We start from the raw sequence: 16,244 nt of genomic DNA on the forward strand, positions 1-16,244 counted from the left end.
CAGAGCATGAGCACACTGTACATTTTATTTTACATATGCATACAACTATGTCCACTCCAAAGAGGACAAGGGTAGGGTTTTGCCAGGAATACCACAGACTTACAGTCCCTGATCATTTTCACAGAGCAAACATGGATTACAACCCTTCCCTGTAACACTTCCTTCAAATGATGTGTGCTCTCATAGTATTTGCCTCTGCTCCGTTTAGCTGAAGTTTTGTCAAGCAGGAGCTGCACCTACTTGAAGCAGGAGGGACTCTCTCCAGCTGATGAATACTGAAGGGACAAGATGCCAACTTACTCTCCCAAGAGCCCAATCAGCTTCTGTTGAATATCAACAGTAAATACTAGTCAGGCCCCTCTGGGTTTCAGCATTAATTCATCCTAATAGAAGCCTTTTCTGGCTTCTCTGCGTCTAGCTCTTTACCACTTGACCAAGCCGTTACTTTTCTCTTACAGATGCGCTCTGGTCTCAGGGTGCACTAGCATGCATCTTATCTAGACAGTCTGTCCAGAACTGGACAAGCCGGTTGTCTTTGTTCCAACAGAAGTCCGTGAAGTCCTTCAGCAACCGATCAGCGAACTTCTCATCCCCGGTGGCGCTGGACCTCCATGTTTTGGTCAGCATGGTATTGTAGGCCCAGTTGTATCCTACACGCTCCTCACAGAACATGTTCTGATTGGCTGAGCTGGTGGAGTTGCGCCGCCGCCGCTGCTGCCCAGAGAATTTCCGCTTGGAGTAAGGCAGCTGCAGAAACACAGTCCCTGAGGGAAACAGGCAGGGGTTTAAATCTGTGACCTGGCCCAGGTAAAGAAGAACTTTGCTTTGCCCAGACACCTGCAAGGATGAGGTCTCTCTCGAGGCTCTTTATTCCCTTGGGAGAAACAACTTCCATATTTTGAGAGCAGAGCCTTTTGCACTGGGAGTGAGGGAAGAAAAGTTGTTGCTTCTGTCTCATTCTTTCTAACTTCAGAGCAATCTCCAACCCCTACTAAGGGCCATCAGTAACTCAGTTTTCCTGCTGCCTCCCTGCCCAAGCCTCAGCAAACTTCCCAACAGCATTGTCATTTCCATTGTGATATAACTTCTTTTTTTTTTTTAATTTGTATCCAAGGCTAAATTAGCCAAAACTAAATCCGTATCCGAGTCCAGAACCATAAATGGCGCTACTACCAGCAAACATCCTCCACCCACACCTGGGGCTTCAGATGTCTCCAAATCCTTTGGCAGGCATCCTACTTGCAGGCTGAAGCCCGGAGGCTTGGAGTTCAGATGCCCCGAGTTTTGCTGGCCCTTAGCCATAAGGACCTCAAAGCAAGCTAGGGAGGAGACTCCCATTTCCATAAACTGGGCTTAAAGCCACTACACCTCAGCGGGTACTGAACCATGCCAGAAGAGCAGTTCTGCTGTGGTGCGGTTCAGGAAAACTGCCTTCATGGACACAGATAGATGGTATATCCCCTGCCAGGTTAAGAAGCCACTACGCTTGTCCTGAGTCTTCAAGAGGCTGAGAAACAATGCATGAAGCTTAATTAAATAGCACCAATACATCATCACAATTAGTGAAGGTCAGTAGGGGGTGCATGTGGACTCCTGAATTTTTCAGTTAGGGTGTCCCCATCAGTGGGTGGAGGGAGGAGGAAGAAGATAATTTTTCTCTGAAGTTGTGATCTTTGAGATGAGACTACCTGCCAGGTATGCTCAGAACTTTGGTTTATTTTTCAGTCTCTCCTGGATATAAAAGTTTTGGGAACTACTTAAAGTTTCCTGTTCAACCTCCTGTTTTTCACTAGTGACAAAAATTACTGAAGTTTTGTGCTTATCTGAGGTTATTATTTGTGTCTCCACTGTCTTCTGTATGCTACAGACACCTTGCCCTAGCTGAGACAGCTTTTTTTTAGCTGATTGGTAATATTATGAAGATCAGTGCCACTGACAGAGAACACAAACTAGGAGAGTAAAATGGTTCCCCTATCTATAATCTCCATGACCCCACTGCCTGCCAAGTATTACTCACCCGTGACATGGATGTACTGGGGCTTGTTCTCGGCTGGAAAGTTGAATGCAGAGGCTGAGTATTTATCCTGCACAAATCCAAATCTGAGGAAACAAGCATTAGAAGGAGTGAACTTACAGCATACGGGAAGAGTGCGTACAAGGGAAAAGAAGGCAGAAAGAGAACTATGCCCCCATAGTTACTCTACTGAAAGAAGGAACTTCCCAATGCTCACTTACACCACCACTACACATCACTGAAAGCAAGTGGGCAGAAAGTGAAAAAAAACATGTCTGACCTTGAGTGCTGGGTGCAGGTTTTGGAACACAAAGTTGGTCTCTGCATGGAACAGGGGAACCAATGGACTAGTTTAGGGTGCTACCCAGTAGTCTGTGTTAAAAGGCCCCCATTGTATATGCCAGAGGTTGACAATGTTTTTAGACAGAGTGCCAAAAACACCTGCAACCTCAACTTGTAAGATGTTGGCGTGCTAGGTGCAGACAACTGGGGAGCTACAAGGGGCCCGATCCTTGTTGTGATAGTGCAGTCCCGGCCCCCTCCCCAAGGTGCAAGTGCCAAGCAAAATGCCTTCACATGCCACACTCTGACATGTGTGCCACACTCTGACATGTGTGCCAAGGGTTGCCTACCCCTTGTATACATATTAGGAAAGGCTACAGAACAGGGCATTTCCTAAGGCTGTTTCAAGCCTTAAGGATTGCTTGTACAGACTGGACAGTACTGCACAGGGACCTTCCAGCCAGCCTGCCAGGATTGCTCTAGGAATGCTCATCCCTCTACAGCAGTAGTTCTCAACCAGACCGCCACAGTACCCTGAAGTACTATGACCTCCATGAGGGGTGCCACAACAGCCAGGTAAAACTGCCACATGCACGCACTCCTCCTCCATTTGGGTTCTCTAATAACCCTAAAGCAGACAGGGGAGTTGGTTTGTGTTGCAAACCTTCCATCCTCAACACCCCCATTCAGCACCCTCCCAGAAACAGAGAAGCACAGGACAGTTCCACCTGCCCTGCATGCCTTTGTTTCCAGGAGATGCCGTGCAGGTTCAGATTAGGAAGGGCTGCTGCATAAGCCCACTGCCTTGCTGCTTTAGAACCTCAATACAGAAGGATATGTATGTGCTACAGCCTTTCCCAGTGCATAGGACAGCTTTACCTGGAGGCAGCAATACTTGGTTGAAAAGCACTGAAGTAAGTTGAGGCAACATCAACAATGGATCGCAACTGGTGATGCCACCACATTGAAAAAAGAGTTGTGGAAGGGCGCCTAACTCTAAAAAGGTTGAGAACACTGCTCTACACACTGTAGTCTGATGAAAACTTTCTCATGTTAAACAGATTCAAAATCCAGATTCTGCACAATGAATAAAGAGCCCAGGAGCAGCATTGTGAAACAAACTGGCAGTCAAGGATCATACAGAGGGCAGATAAATCTTTCTCACACAAAGGACAGCTCAGAAGAATTTCAGGAGTTCCTTCTCAACTTGTTCCCAGCCTCCTCTCTAGGTCTCATATCCCTGTCACACTATCATTATCAATCACTTGTCACATTCAGATCAGGTGAAGTATTCCTCCCACATCTCAAGCCAAACATACTTAATCCAAATGTACTTCATCTACGCCGCCTCTCACACACAAACATCAGAAGACATTCTAATTAACCAAGTATCTTTCACAGAGGACTTAGAAGAAGCAGATGGCACATAGCCAGGGTCTCAGCCTTGACAGTACTGCCTGAAATCTCCAGTATCCAAGGGTACAACCACACTCTCACCATCACCCTATCTGAGGATGGATTTAACTCTTACTCACCTTGCTCTGAACATACCTGTATGCAATTGCCTCCTGGAGTAGATGCATGCGATCCCAGTAAGTTTCAGGTTCAAAACCTGAAATGAGAACCAGGCAAAAGTTACCTAGAACCATTTAGTTTTTACTAAGCCATGAGGGCTCCTGTGTACTTCCCCTATCCCTTTAAGCCTCCTCCTATAATCTGTTTTTGCTTCCAGCAATTTCCCTCAATGGCCAACAGACTATTAAGGAGGCACTTTTCAAGATACCAATAATTAATCCATCTGTTGACTCTTAGATTGGGTTTTGGAAACACTGAGGAATAGGGAAGAAACACATGTGGTGTGAAGGAAGGGTGTTGTGGTTTTTATAGTCCCTGTGACCATGAGAGTACAAGCTTACATGCTTGTGGTGCCCATTCTGGGTATATTTACAACTTTAATTTTTTTGGCTGGGTTGCAGAATAGGGTGCATTTAAGGTCAACCACCCCCTCCCTGAGAATCTGTTAACCCCAAATACAAAATATACATTAATTAAGGGAAGGAAAGTCAAGGAAAAATTGATTATGACCATCAGTGAACATCTCAGCCCTGAAAACAACCTATGCAGAGTCAATGGAGCTACCCATGCCCTATAGCACTCAGAGGACTTATCACCCTTTCTACCTGTACAGCCAGACTCTGGGGAGAGTGTTAATGAAACAACAGAATTGTCTTTTTGTTTAAATTGTAATCAGTGTCCCTTTTCAGGTCGTCTGTCTGCACCATCTGTACTACACACCTCTGTGCTGGGAATGACTGAGCTCTGATCTCTGGGGACACCTCACAACTGAGGCTTATCGCAATAGTGTCATTGGGAAGGCAGAGGTCATGCTGCACAAAAAAGAACTGACTGCAGTTTCTAGCCCTTAATCTCATGTGCAAACACTCTTATCCTGAGGTAACCATGGCAACAAAAAAGAGGATGCCAATCATGAAAGTCTACCCAGTATAACTTCAGAGAAGGAGAGATATGAACAGGTGCAGGATACAAATGCAGGATGGCTAACAAGTAAGACAGGAGCTGTAGCCAGAATGGGCTTTGGTAGTTTTACAAAATGACACGATTAGCAACTTGATATAGTTTTTCTGGGGGCATCTAGTACAGCAGCACAGGAGAATGAGCAGCACACAACCCTCCCTGTCAATGCACTTCTTGGTGACAAGCCAGTGCAATAGCACTACCTACTGCCTGTGTTACAGAGCTTTCCTCCATGTGCTGAAGGGGCTGTGTTCTTGACAGTGGATGTGAGAAAATGGAATAGCTGGCATCTTATCCAGCCAGTGGGAGAATGGCAGGTGCATTTCCGTTATGCCAGCTGTGCAGCTCAGCGAGAGCTGTATCTGTAGGAAGCTACCCAGGGGAAGCAGAGGAACACTTCTTACCATCAAATAGATGTTCACTGCCCTCCTTTAACAAGCAGCTAACATTGAGTGGGATGAACAGCTGTGCTCGGAGTGGGTCTCCATACAGGTAACTGGGCAACGCAAATGGACCCTCTAGGACTGGAACCAGCAAGAAGCCACAGGAAGTGGCTTTCCGATGCCAACCCTGAACCTGAAAGGGTTTCAGCAATAGACACATGAAGAACAGTACTTACGTGCAGAGGAGCAAGTTGTCTTACCAAGAATAATCAGCTGTGCTCAGCCATCAAGGGCTTTGCTTGCCTTGCATCCTGAGCACACAATCATCTTCGTAAGCAAAGCAGCACAGGATTGCAGAAATTAAATGTCTTGCATTCAGAGTCTTGTCTAATTCTATCCTAAACAGGCAACTAGTTGAATCAAAGACATCACGCCCCGAAAATTCTTGCCTCTTGTATAATTTCTGGACAAACATGGCCACAACATCACTCTAACATTAACATAAATCAGAAAATACTTTAAATGGGACATTCTCCAGGAACTGATCCAGCTCACTTATTCTGAATAGCTAAACACTGCTGCTTAACTGGAAAGATATGAATAAAACTTTCAGTGGAAGGGGACATATTTGACTAGTGCTAACAGGCCACATGTTAAACAGCTTCGAATTTATAAATGCCAGCCCTCATATACAAGCTGCCCCATTAAAAACGTAAAGAAAAAATTAAACAAATATAGAGATTTTTCTTGCATTTTTTATTCCTAGCATTTTTGTGGGTTTCGAAACAGACTTGTGGCTGGACTGGGACAGCAGGCAGCCTGCATATAAATCTCTGTAAAAAATATTTAACTTATTTCCACTTTAAAAATCCAAGACACAAGGGATGAGATTTACTCCTGTGCAGAGAACCAGCATGAGGCCTGTGCTACTCCAGTTGGACTTACATGAAGCACAGGTCTTGTGAATGGGTACACAGGGTAAATTTAACCCCTCAGAACCAGGAGACTGCTACTTCTCAAGTAGAATGACTCGCTCAATACACACACACACACACACACACGCGCGCGCACACACACACAATCACATGCAATTATACCTAGAAGTGACAGAGCTCCTCACAGAAGCACACATGCACTATAATGAAAGTACTGAGCAAAACTGCTCATCAAAATAAATGCCAGCATCACTGCACAGCATCTTCTACTAGCATACGCACTTCTCATTAGCTTCATATGTATTGTTTTACCCTGGTCCACTGAGTAGGGGACATGCATGTCAAGGCAACCTGACAACTCTTTGGCCATTCAGGCCACAAGAGCCCTTACCATCTCAAAAAGGACTGCTGCTGTCACTGCCATCCAATGTAATTTGATCTCGAAGGCAGCATTCAAGGAGAAATTGCCATGGTAATAACAGCTGCACCACTCCAAGCGGTCAGTGCGGTTATTCACATCGACATCCAGTGTCACTGTGCGTTGTTCAGGCACTGTGGCAGCTACGCAGGTGGGAGTCAGTAGAAGGGTTAAAAATAAATGTATCCAGAAGAGAAGAAAAGGAAAAAAGTCAGACTATGAGCGTTCTGGCATGGATTGATTCCCCCTTTTGCACTTCCTGGTCAACACAACACAGGCTGGTCTAGATAACAAGAACAAACAGAAGAAAAAAATTCTACCCACCTAAGGGCTTCCTCCCTCCTGAAACATTATCTAAGTGACATCTAAACTGAGGCAAAAGGCCACTCTCTGACCTAGAGCATGAGTCAGACCCAGGACCTACTCACTGAAAATGGGCCTAAGCCACAATTTAGCAGTACCAGACAAAAAACACTACAATGTGGGAAAAAGGGGAAGGCAGAGATCTAAAATACACCCGGTAATGCACTCCAAATCAATTCTAATGCTGTTCAGATGTCTCCATAGAAGGTCAGATCAGGAAAGAAGTATTTCATGGTTTACAAAAGCAAAAATAAATCAGGAATTAAATGCATCTCCCCAACCCCAAAAAGCCACCTGGCATTATTGCACAGTTAAAGCTGCACATATTTCCATTGTTAAAAAGGCAAGAAAATCTAAAAGTTCAGGTCCCTGCAGCAATGTTCTCTCTTGATTATTGCACTGACAGCATTTTATATCCTGTTATTAGCACTGCAGTAGTGCTTAGAGATCCCCAATCAAAATTAGTGCCTCCTTGTTTGAGGCACTCCACTAGCACAGTGCAAATACCAATTCTTGCCTCAAACAGATTTCAGTCTAAATAGAGTGGGAGGGGAGACAGAGATAGAATGGAAAGGACCTTGCCTAAGGTCACACAACAGATTCATGGCAAAGCCAGAAATAGTACTCAGGTCTCCTGACTCCCAAGTCCAGTGTCCTGCCCCATAAATTACACTGCTGCTTCTTGCATTTCTGATTAAATGGATAGTTTAATACACCTCCATACCGTTAAATGCTAAACATAAAATGCTGAGGATGTACATTAGGGCCATAACACTACTGCAGGAACCCTCACTTTAGCATTTCCTGATCTGTGCATTTTGAACTGTGGTGCATTAATCGTTCTGTGGTTTTCTTAGAGGGAAGGTGCAGTGCATGCATCTAACATCAGCATCCCAATGGACCCAACTGAGGTTTGAAGTCTGTCTCCAAAATAGACAAAGAACTCCCAACTTTCCTTCTACTATAATTTGGCTGGAGATGGTTCTCCATGATGCTGGATTACTGTGATACTGCTATTACTGTAGCTTGACAAAAGAACATGACAGAAATGCTAATAAAAACAGGCGTTTGGGACCAACTTGGAGAACATCACTCAGATGCTCTTTTGTAAACAAGACTCTTTCCATGCACTTGCCTGATTTTCAGAGAACTCACCTGGTTCCCAATTGTGTCTTGTATCACTGATTATTTAACTAATGACATTATGAACACCGGAGAGGAGCAGACAGGTTATTCTCCAACCATGGACTACACTATGTACATGGCTACAAGTGCTAGTGCATGCATTGCTATAAATCAAAAGGAACATGATTAGGTACATCACAGATTGGATTTCCATAGGGAAAGGAAAGGGAATGATAACTGGGCAAGTCATAGGGAAGTGGACAAGGATACAGATTTGGGGGTACACAGAGCTTGTTCCAGAGCTCCCAACACTTGCATGCCGTTTTCACATCACAGGCTGACACTTAGGGAAGGTGGGGGAAGGGGGAAGAAATCAAAAACAGCCAACCAAAGGCAAGAGGGGAACCAATGAAGTCACGTGGACCAGATGTCATCTGGGTTTAGTAAAGCTTCCTGCCTCAGATACGCTGGTGACATTTTTGGAATGTTTAAAATGAGGAACAGCACAGAAGTGGCACAGAACCTTCCTCCTCTCTGAAAAGAAATGCCATACTGTTTCCTGCAAGAAAATTCCATCATCCTTTTGAACAAACCATAATGGACAACATGACTGAGTTACTTGTCAATCAAGGAAAGCCAAGCTGGTTAAGGAATAATTATCCCCATTTTACAGGGGGGCGGAAAACAGATGCAGAGAAGGAAAATGATTTACACACTGAGATGGTGACAGAGGCCAGGCCGTGCGCTGGGGGCCTCACATTGCCTTCGTGGCAGCCTGAGCTCAGGTTCATTTAACACAACAGTTATGATAAAAAGGCTGGGTGCAGGCCAAAATAATTTATCACGTGGTAAAGAGGGGGAGATAACAAGAAAAAAAACCTCCTGCCCAAATGAATTTTTCAGTTTCCAGCCTTCCCCCATCTCCCTTTTTTTAGTTTCTTGTGCTGTTCCTCTTCAAACGAGGCTTTCAGAGGTGCACAAATCACCATACCTTTAGGTTTAAAAGATGCAGCTACAGCATAAGACACCAGCTTATTGCTTCTTGTCAGAGTTGTCAGATATGAAACAAAATACCACTGCAGATTTTCTTTGATAAAGGAGTTTCAGATGCATCTTATAAGCCTGAAGTTACAGTCCAAAAGCAAGGATTCCTCTGGCATGTTTTACAGGGGAGGTACAGCATATGGCAGGAGCAAGTGACTCAAGCTGGCCTGGAAATAAATGAGAAGACAACAAAGCACATAGAAAGACATACAGCCGATGCATTTCACTGGCTGGTAGTGGCAGAAAAGGCACCGTTTGGTTTTCCTGGCACTCCAATAAGAAGTGCAAGGAGGTTTTGAGAAAGATATGCAATGTCATCCCCTTACTGCATGTCCTGAGGTTCTCTATTCAAACTCTGGCTCTTTCACTGTTGGGATCTTTTGCAAGCTGTGAGGGAATAGATAATCAAATCGAAGTGAGTTAACAGGGGACTGGGGTCTATCACAAAGCAGATGACTCATGGTAACTATTCACATAAAAGTTGAAAAGTGAAAGCTAAATATGGACAACTTAACTTGAATCAAATAGAGCTAGTTCAGCTTTCACTTACCACAGAGTAGTGGCTGGCATATGAATACTGTAGCTCCCACACATCCACCATGCCAAAGCAAGTCCCTGCCCCATACCATGTCAATTCACTTTAGTTTCCTTATTAGTTCATACCAGATCCAGAGGCTCTCTCTGGTTATTAAAATGGCAGCCTCGATTAGTATTAGTAGTATTCCCAACTGGTACATCACATACGCCCCACGTTACCAAGACAGGTAACAGCAGGACTCTTGCCAACGAGAGCAGTTGTTCAGGGACATTAGACCTGTTAAGTGGAGATCTGCTGCTGTTATTGTCATCACTTTGTGCACAGTAAGAACTAAAGAGACCTCGATTCAGCAAGGAGACAGGAGGTCCGTATCACGTCTTCCTCCAGCTCCAGGGGATGGTGGAAATATTTAATGTTTTTATTGCCTTCAGGTAAGAACAAGCACAGATTGTCCCTCTCAGCCAGTGAAACACACCCTGGAGACATGAGAACAAGACCATCTGCATGACACACGTAAGGCCAGTATGAGATGCGACTTTGCTACTGGTCCACGTGAAATCATACCCTTGGGTTGGCCACTCTCCCCCCTTCAAACTATCCCCTTGTACTTCCCCAGATGTCACCTGTGTTGTGCATCTACCTAATAGTGCAGCTGCCTGGCTCCGTCCTCCGAAACTGCGGCTAAAGGAACTGTGCCTACTTGCATAGGAGGCTGGACGGCTGGGAAGCCAAGGTAGGAGGAATGCTGGGATTTCTGAGTGCAAGAGTTCTTCTGCCACAAATGCCACCTCAAACCACTTCCTCTGGAAGGCAGAGAAGTCATCCATTGCTGCTGTGTGCCACATGGGAGGCTGCTGCATACCTACTGGATGAAGGCAAAAGGGAAGGACTAAACAGCTAGGAACAAGATCCTCTTGACACACAAAGCTACCATTACCTTCTGGCATTTCTATAGATTAGACCAGGGGCGGGCAATTATTTTGGCTGGAGGGCGACTTAACAAGTTTTGGCAAGCTGTCAAAGGCCACAAAGGTAGCCCCACCCCTTGACAGATGCCCCACGCCCTGGTCGCCATCTTGGAACCAGAAGTCCTGCCCCCTAACCCCTGCCACCAGAAGTCCCTCCCCTTACCCCTGGAAGTACTCATTTTGGTCAGGGGGTTCAGCATCTTGGAACCCCAAAAACCTCCTAAATTAAAAATCACACACCATGTTAATTTGAATTCAAAAAATATATTTGTCCTGATTGTGTTTGCATAGTGTACATAGAAGTGATTGCATAATAGCTTAAAATGAAGCGGTGATTGTATAATAGTTTAAAATGAAGCTTAAAATGATGTGTGGGGTTTGTGGGGGGGTGGATAGGTGTGGGTGTATGTGTGGGCATGGGGTTTGTCAGGGACTGTGAATGTGTGTTGAGGGGCTTGTGGCATGTGTGGAGAAGGAGGGTGGCTGGGGTGTGTGAGGAGGTGTGGGGTGTGCATAGGGGATGTGGGTGCATGTATGGTGATGCAAGGGGGGTGGATACATATCTGGTACCCCACCTACAAAGAGCTCCCCCCTCCCCACCAACACATGCCCTCTCCCTCATTGTGCACAGCCCCTGCTACCACCAGCAGAAGCAGGCAGTGAGGCCTTGGTGCTCATGGCCCATGGCAGGTGGAGAGCCCCAGTGGTGTGTGGTCCTGGTAAGCCCCAGGACTGCATGTGGCTGGGACACAGGCAAGAAGGGAGGATGGAGCCAGCCTGGTGCCATAAAGCTCTTGCCAGCCTGGGCTCCACATTCCTGCCTCCCCACCCTGGGCACCAGCACGGGCCCTGTGCTTCCACCCACCCACTGCCACTTCCTCACCATGCCACCCACCGCTGCTGCCCTTCCCCTGCTGCTTCTCCTCTTTTCCACCTGCCGCCACTGCTCCCCCGCTCCCACCCATTGCTCTAGCAGCTTGCAGTTTCCAGCTGCATAGCCAGAACTGCAGGATGCAGCAGGAGCCAGCTCAGCCCCTGCAGTACCCAGCTGGCTCCTGCTGCCACTGGCCCTGGCCCTGACACCCTGCGCTCCTGCCCGTCCGCTTGCTGCCGCTTGCCCCCCGACCCTCTCCCCATCACCACTGCTTTCCCCCCACCTGCTGCTCCAGCACCTTGTGGTTCCCAGCTGTCTGGTCAGGAGTGCAGGATGTAGCAGCAGCCAGACCCACCCAGTCAGGCCCCCACAGTTCCCAGCGGGCTCCTGCTGCATCCTGCAGTTCTGGCCATGCAGTCAGAAACTGTGTGGTGCTGGCTCCTGGTGCACCAGCATTCCCCACCCATTCTTTTCTGAGTTTCCACTCTCAGATGGAGGGAGGTGGGGAACAGCCCCATGGCTGCCAGGCCAGAAGTCTCTGCTAGGCAGAAGCTTCTGGCTGGGGGTGGGGCAGGGCTAGGCAGGCCTTGGTGCTGCTGCCCCTAGGTTCTGCCACCAGCTCCTCCTGGGTCCTCCTGCTGCTGGTGCCTTCCCATCTTTGACAGGCAGCCACAGGCAGATAATAATTCATTTTCTAAATTTTTAGGAGCCCCGCAGGCCGGGTAGAATCACCTGGCGGGCCAAATCCAGGCCATGGGACGTATTTTATCCACTCCTGGCCTAGACTGAGAGAACACAAAGATCTCACACCTGTTCTTTGATCAAACCTCACCCTATCAGCCAACAATTGAAGGAGAAGTGTGTGGAGCTTTTCAAAAGAGGGAGGATAGAAGCATCAGATTACATCTGTCCCTAAAATTAATGTTTTTTTTAATTCAATGTATGAAGTCTAGCGATCTCTCTTTGGATCCCCTTAGAAATTAACCCACAATGATCTTAATTTATGGCTACTCCTCACAATTCTTTCAACTTCCTTCCAAGGATGCACTTCTTCTGCAACACCTACAACATAACTGGCAATGCTAACTGTCTGTGCTGACAGCAATGGGACAGACCATTGTTTTTAGTTCTGTAGGAACATGAGAATCTGACCTCTGTCTGGCTCTTTATCAACGACAATCTTGTAAAAATAAAACCCATAGATGAAGGTGCGCAAGGCCTCTCCGGAAGCATGGACGATCAACTGCTCATCCAGCATTTTCTAAGAAGCCAAACACAAAAGAAAACATGCTTTTTCAACAGTGTGAAGGGAACTCAGAGAAGAATAAGACATTAGAAAAATGGTTCTTCCCTTGGAGAGATTCAATGTACATGTCACCTGACCTGCAAATATGGGAGATTCAACTGTGACATTTTAAATGTTTAGCAGACTAGTGGTGAATAAGAATCCACCCAAATCTTTACCTCCCAGATAAAATATCCTTTTGTCTTTTTAGTTCCCTCCCTTTCCTGTCCAGATTAGTATTCCTTTGCTGTACTTCAGTTGAGGTTTAAGAATGCTGCCCTCTTATTTAGATGCCTTTCTTACACATGGGTTTTAAGAAAGCTGCAATAGCTAGGATGTGAAATCAGAAGTGTTTTAAAATCCTCCCTGCTTGCTGCTCTGAAATCAAAGGAAGGAAAGAGAATTCTAGAGCATTTCTAAGCCTCAAAGACTACCCCTAACACATTCATAGATGTTAGGGGCTGGAAAGGACCTTACAAGATTATTGGGTCCAGTCCCCCTGCACTTGGGCAGGAAAGACTGCTGGGGTCAGATAACACCAACAAGGTGGGCGTCAAGCCACTTTTTGAAGATTGCCAGGGTGGGTAACTCTACCACCTCTCGGGGAGCCTGTTCCAGACCCTTGGCACTCAACTTGTGAAGAAGTTTTTCCTTATGTACAGTCTGAAGCAATCTTCTATCAGTTTGTGCCCATTATTCCTCGTCTTCCCCTTGGCAGAGAAAAGGCCAATGCATAACTTGTGTATTGCATATAGCTCGTGCGTATTCATGAGCAAAATATGCTTACACAATCATCATTTTCACCACACACCTGTAGTATCAAAAGTAGCTGATGCAACAAAATGCAATCTTATCACAGTGACCTACACTTTTAATTAAATCAGAGCTTTTGGTCCCCATGAGCCAAGGCATAGTATAACTTTTAACCTGTCATATTAGCAAGGAAAATAATGCAACTTCTGCTGCATGTTGGCAAGCTGTTCAGTAACAGGATATCCAAAATTAAGCCTCCAAGAAAATATTTTACCCAGCCTCTATCAAAGGGCAATTGGATGAGTTGTAAATTGAATGCTAATGTAGCTGCAGCCTCTATTGCAAGCTAATGCTCCGCATTGTGAGGGAGTATAGAATTCTGCTGACAGAAGGCCACGCTCCCCCTGCTACTATTACTACACAATAATAGACAAGAGCAGGAATAGAGAGAGATTTACACTGCAGCTTCCCGAAGGTTTATGCCTTCCCCAGTGAATAGGATATTTCTGGCACTGCCTCTGCTCCTTTGGTCAGTTCACTTACCTGCATGATATCAATAGCCATTGCCTGAGTCTGCGCTCCTTCCACATTGTTCACAAGCCAATGGACAACTTCAGCACTGATGAAGGAGTATGGGGAGAGGCCTTTCTGTTCGGAAAGCAGCTGGATCCCTGTACTAGAGCCCAAAGAGGGAAACAAAAAAGTTTGAAAAAGCAGAAGCTTAACTTTTACACAGGAGAGTATTCCTAGGTTACTCCCTCAAACTACTTCACTAAGGCTGGGACCATAGAAATTGAAATCTACACAGCCATTTGTACTCTGATTTCTAGACACCCCTGCTGGGAGGGGCTGGAAATGAATACCACAAACACTGCCAAAGAAAAGCCATTCTAGGATGGACAGAGGCAACCTGAGCAGGGTGTGGGGCCCAGGACAAATTAGCCTATGTACGGCCCCACCCCCTCTCCAATCCCACAGGCCCTGGACATGAAGAAGCTGCCGTAGTGGCAGCTGGGGGGGCAGGCAGTAGTAGCAAGCGACTGGACACAGAGCCACTGCTTCACACAGCTCTGTGCCGCTGCTGCTCCATCTGGCTCCACGGGGCCCCACAAAGCATGGGGCCCGGGGTGGTTGCCCTGATTCATCCTCCCCCAGGGACGGCCCTGAAGATGGGTTATAACTGCTATGCTGAGCGTTCATCCTTTACTCCTAAGGTCTTTCTCCAAAGCCCCAGTCCAGTTTTGATTCAGAACTTACGTGGGATGCTTCATGGCTTCAAGAATTTCAATCAGAGTGGATGAAGAAGTTAGTGAGTTCACAGAACACTGCTGGGAGCTGAAAAGTAATGTAATGAAAGTGTGTTTTATAACCACAGTAGTTGCTAAAAGAGAACTGCTGCCCCTTCTCTTCCCAGTAATGGCTGTTCCCTCTCTATCCCTTTCAGTCATGTAAAGAAGAATATGTTAAGGCCTTGGGCCAATTCTTTTCTAAACTATAAGCATATTCCTAAGCCAGCTGTATTCATACTGCACAAATCTATTTGATATGCTGAAGTGCAGGTAGAACAGAGAGCATGCATTTTTAAAGCTAGCTTGTTTTTGACTTGCATAATAAACAAGCCTGAGAAACAGGTGCAAACAATTTATTTTTAACACTGCTTCCTGCACAGTGTTTCAGCACCATAATGGAATCCCACTGATGCCATCAACCCACTTTTATCCAATGGTACCATTTTTTTCCTGCAAGCAAAAAAGACACTTATTTCCATGTTTATTCAAATCACCGCTTCCTCACAGTGTTCCACTAATGGATCTTAAAGATCCATTGTGGAAGGATGAGACTCTTTTAGGGAAAGGGGAAGACAGGCTCCAGGTCTATTCAGGCTTGGAGAACAAGACTGAGGCTGTTTTTAAGATGATTATCCAAAGAGAGCATTCTGCATCTGAAAGGCCTGGCACAAGGTCTGCATGTGACATGTACCTTCCAGGGCTGACAATCATAGTACAAGAAGTCACATATGCTGTTTGTGCTAAATAGCCCCATCTTACCAGAAAGCAGACCACAATGAACAAACATCAGTGCAGAACTGCTGTGCTTTTCTCACCTGTTCTCAGCTGAACCAGTTGTAGCATATCCTTGGTCTCCTATATTCTGGGAACTTCCTAGGGCCTGGGCACTGCACCTCTCAGCTGATTGGCCTGTGCTTATCAACGTACTGCCATCTAAGGTAGCAGGAGCTGTTTGATCTACAGACACCTGCAGAGAACATGACATAACATTGTTATGCAATTCACAACACAGTCCATCTTGCATATCCGCTAGTCCTCTCATCAGCCCCACATCTCATGTTCCTTTCACTGATGAACAATACTTCAGACAACTATGCACACATGCAAAAGGCAAATATAGTCCTGCTTGGGGCACAACTGCTAACAACTCCAGAACGAGCTAGTACCCCGAATTGGCCCAGATCCACATCACTGAAAGAACTGTTGGTCAGGTAACAGTCCTGATATTTTCAAAATCAAAAGCATTAAGACTTACAAGGAAGTGCCACCACAAAGACACATGGCTGACAGAAGAGAAACACTAGTCACTAAAAGAAAGTGGGAAACGATTGGGGAAAAAACAACAAAAAAGTGCAAGTAAACCCCCCCTCCAGCTCTTACTCTGAGACTGGAGTACATGAATTCACCAGAGGGAGTTCAGGTTTCTTAATATGAAAAG

At 45.9% G+C, this 16,244-nt stretch overlaps 1 protein-coding gene across 11 annotated transcripts in view; it reads right to left on the reverse strand.

Annotated features, from left to right (window-relative positions):
• Positions 1 to 7: 7 nt before the first annotated feature.
• The window catches only part of DEPDC5 (DEP domain containing 5, GATOR1 subcomplex subunit), an 81,498-nt gene continuing 65,261 nt past the window's right edge, over positions 8 to 16,244 (reverse strand). For 9 of the 11 annotated variants that reach the window (XM_059713530.1, XM_059713524.1, XM_059713529.1 and 6 more), the window contains 10 exons: positions 15,622 to 15,773; positions 14,775 to 14,852; positions 14,061 to 14,193; positions 12,632 to 12,740; positions 10,278 to 10,502; positions 6,541 to 6,710; positions 5,236 to 5,407; positions 3,848 to 3,908; positions 2,018 to 2,100; positions 8 to 764 (listed from right to left, as the gene is read on the reverse strand). In XM_059713530.1, the coding sequence (XP_059569513.1) occupies positions 472 to 764; positions 2,018 to 2,100; positions 3,848 to 3,908; positions 5,236 to 5,407; positions 6,541 to 6,710; positions 10,278 to 10,502; positions 12,632 to 12,740; positions 14,061 to 14,193; positions 14,775 to 14,852; positions 15,622 to 15,773 (1,476 nt within the window). In that variant the 3' untranslated portion in view covers positions 8 to 471. The remainder of the gene's footprint in view (positions 765 to 2,017; positions 2,101 to 3,847; positions 3,909 to 5,235; positions 5,408 to 6,540; positions 6,711 to 10,277; positions 10,503 to 12,631; positions 12,741 to 14,060; positions 14,194 to 14,774; positions 14,853 to 15,621; positions 15,774 to 16,244) is intronic. The other 2 variants (XM_059713528.1, XM_059713525.1) reach the window with 2 other exon arrangements.

Source organism: Alligator mississippiensis, chromosome 10 (genome assembly GCF_030867095.1).
Source record: "Alligator mississippiensis isolate rAllMis1 chromosome 10, rAllMis1, whole genome shotgun sequence".
In the NCBI taxonomy this organism is placed as follows: domain Eukaryota; kingdom Metazoa; phylum Chordata; order Crocodylia; family Alligatoridae; genus Alligator; species Alligator mississippiensis.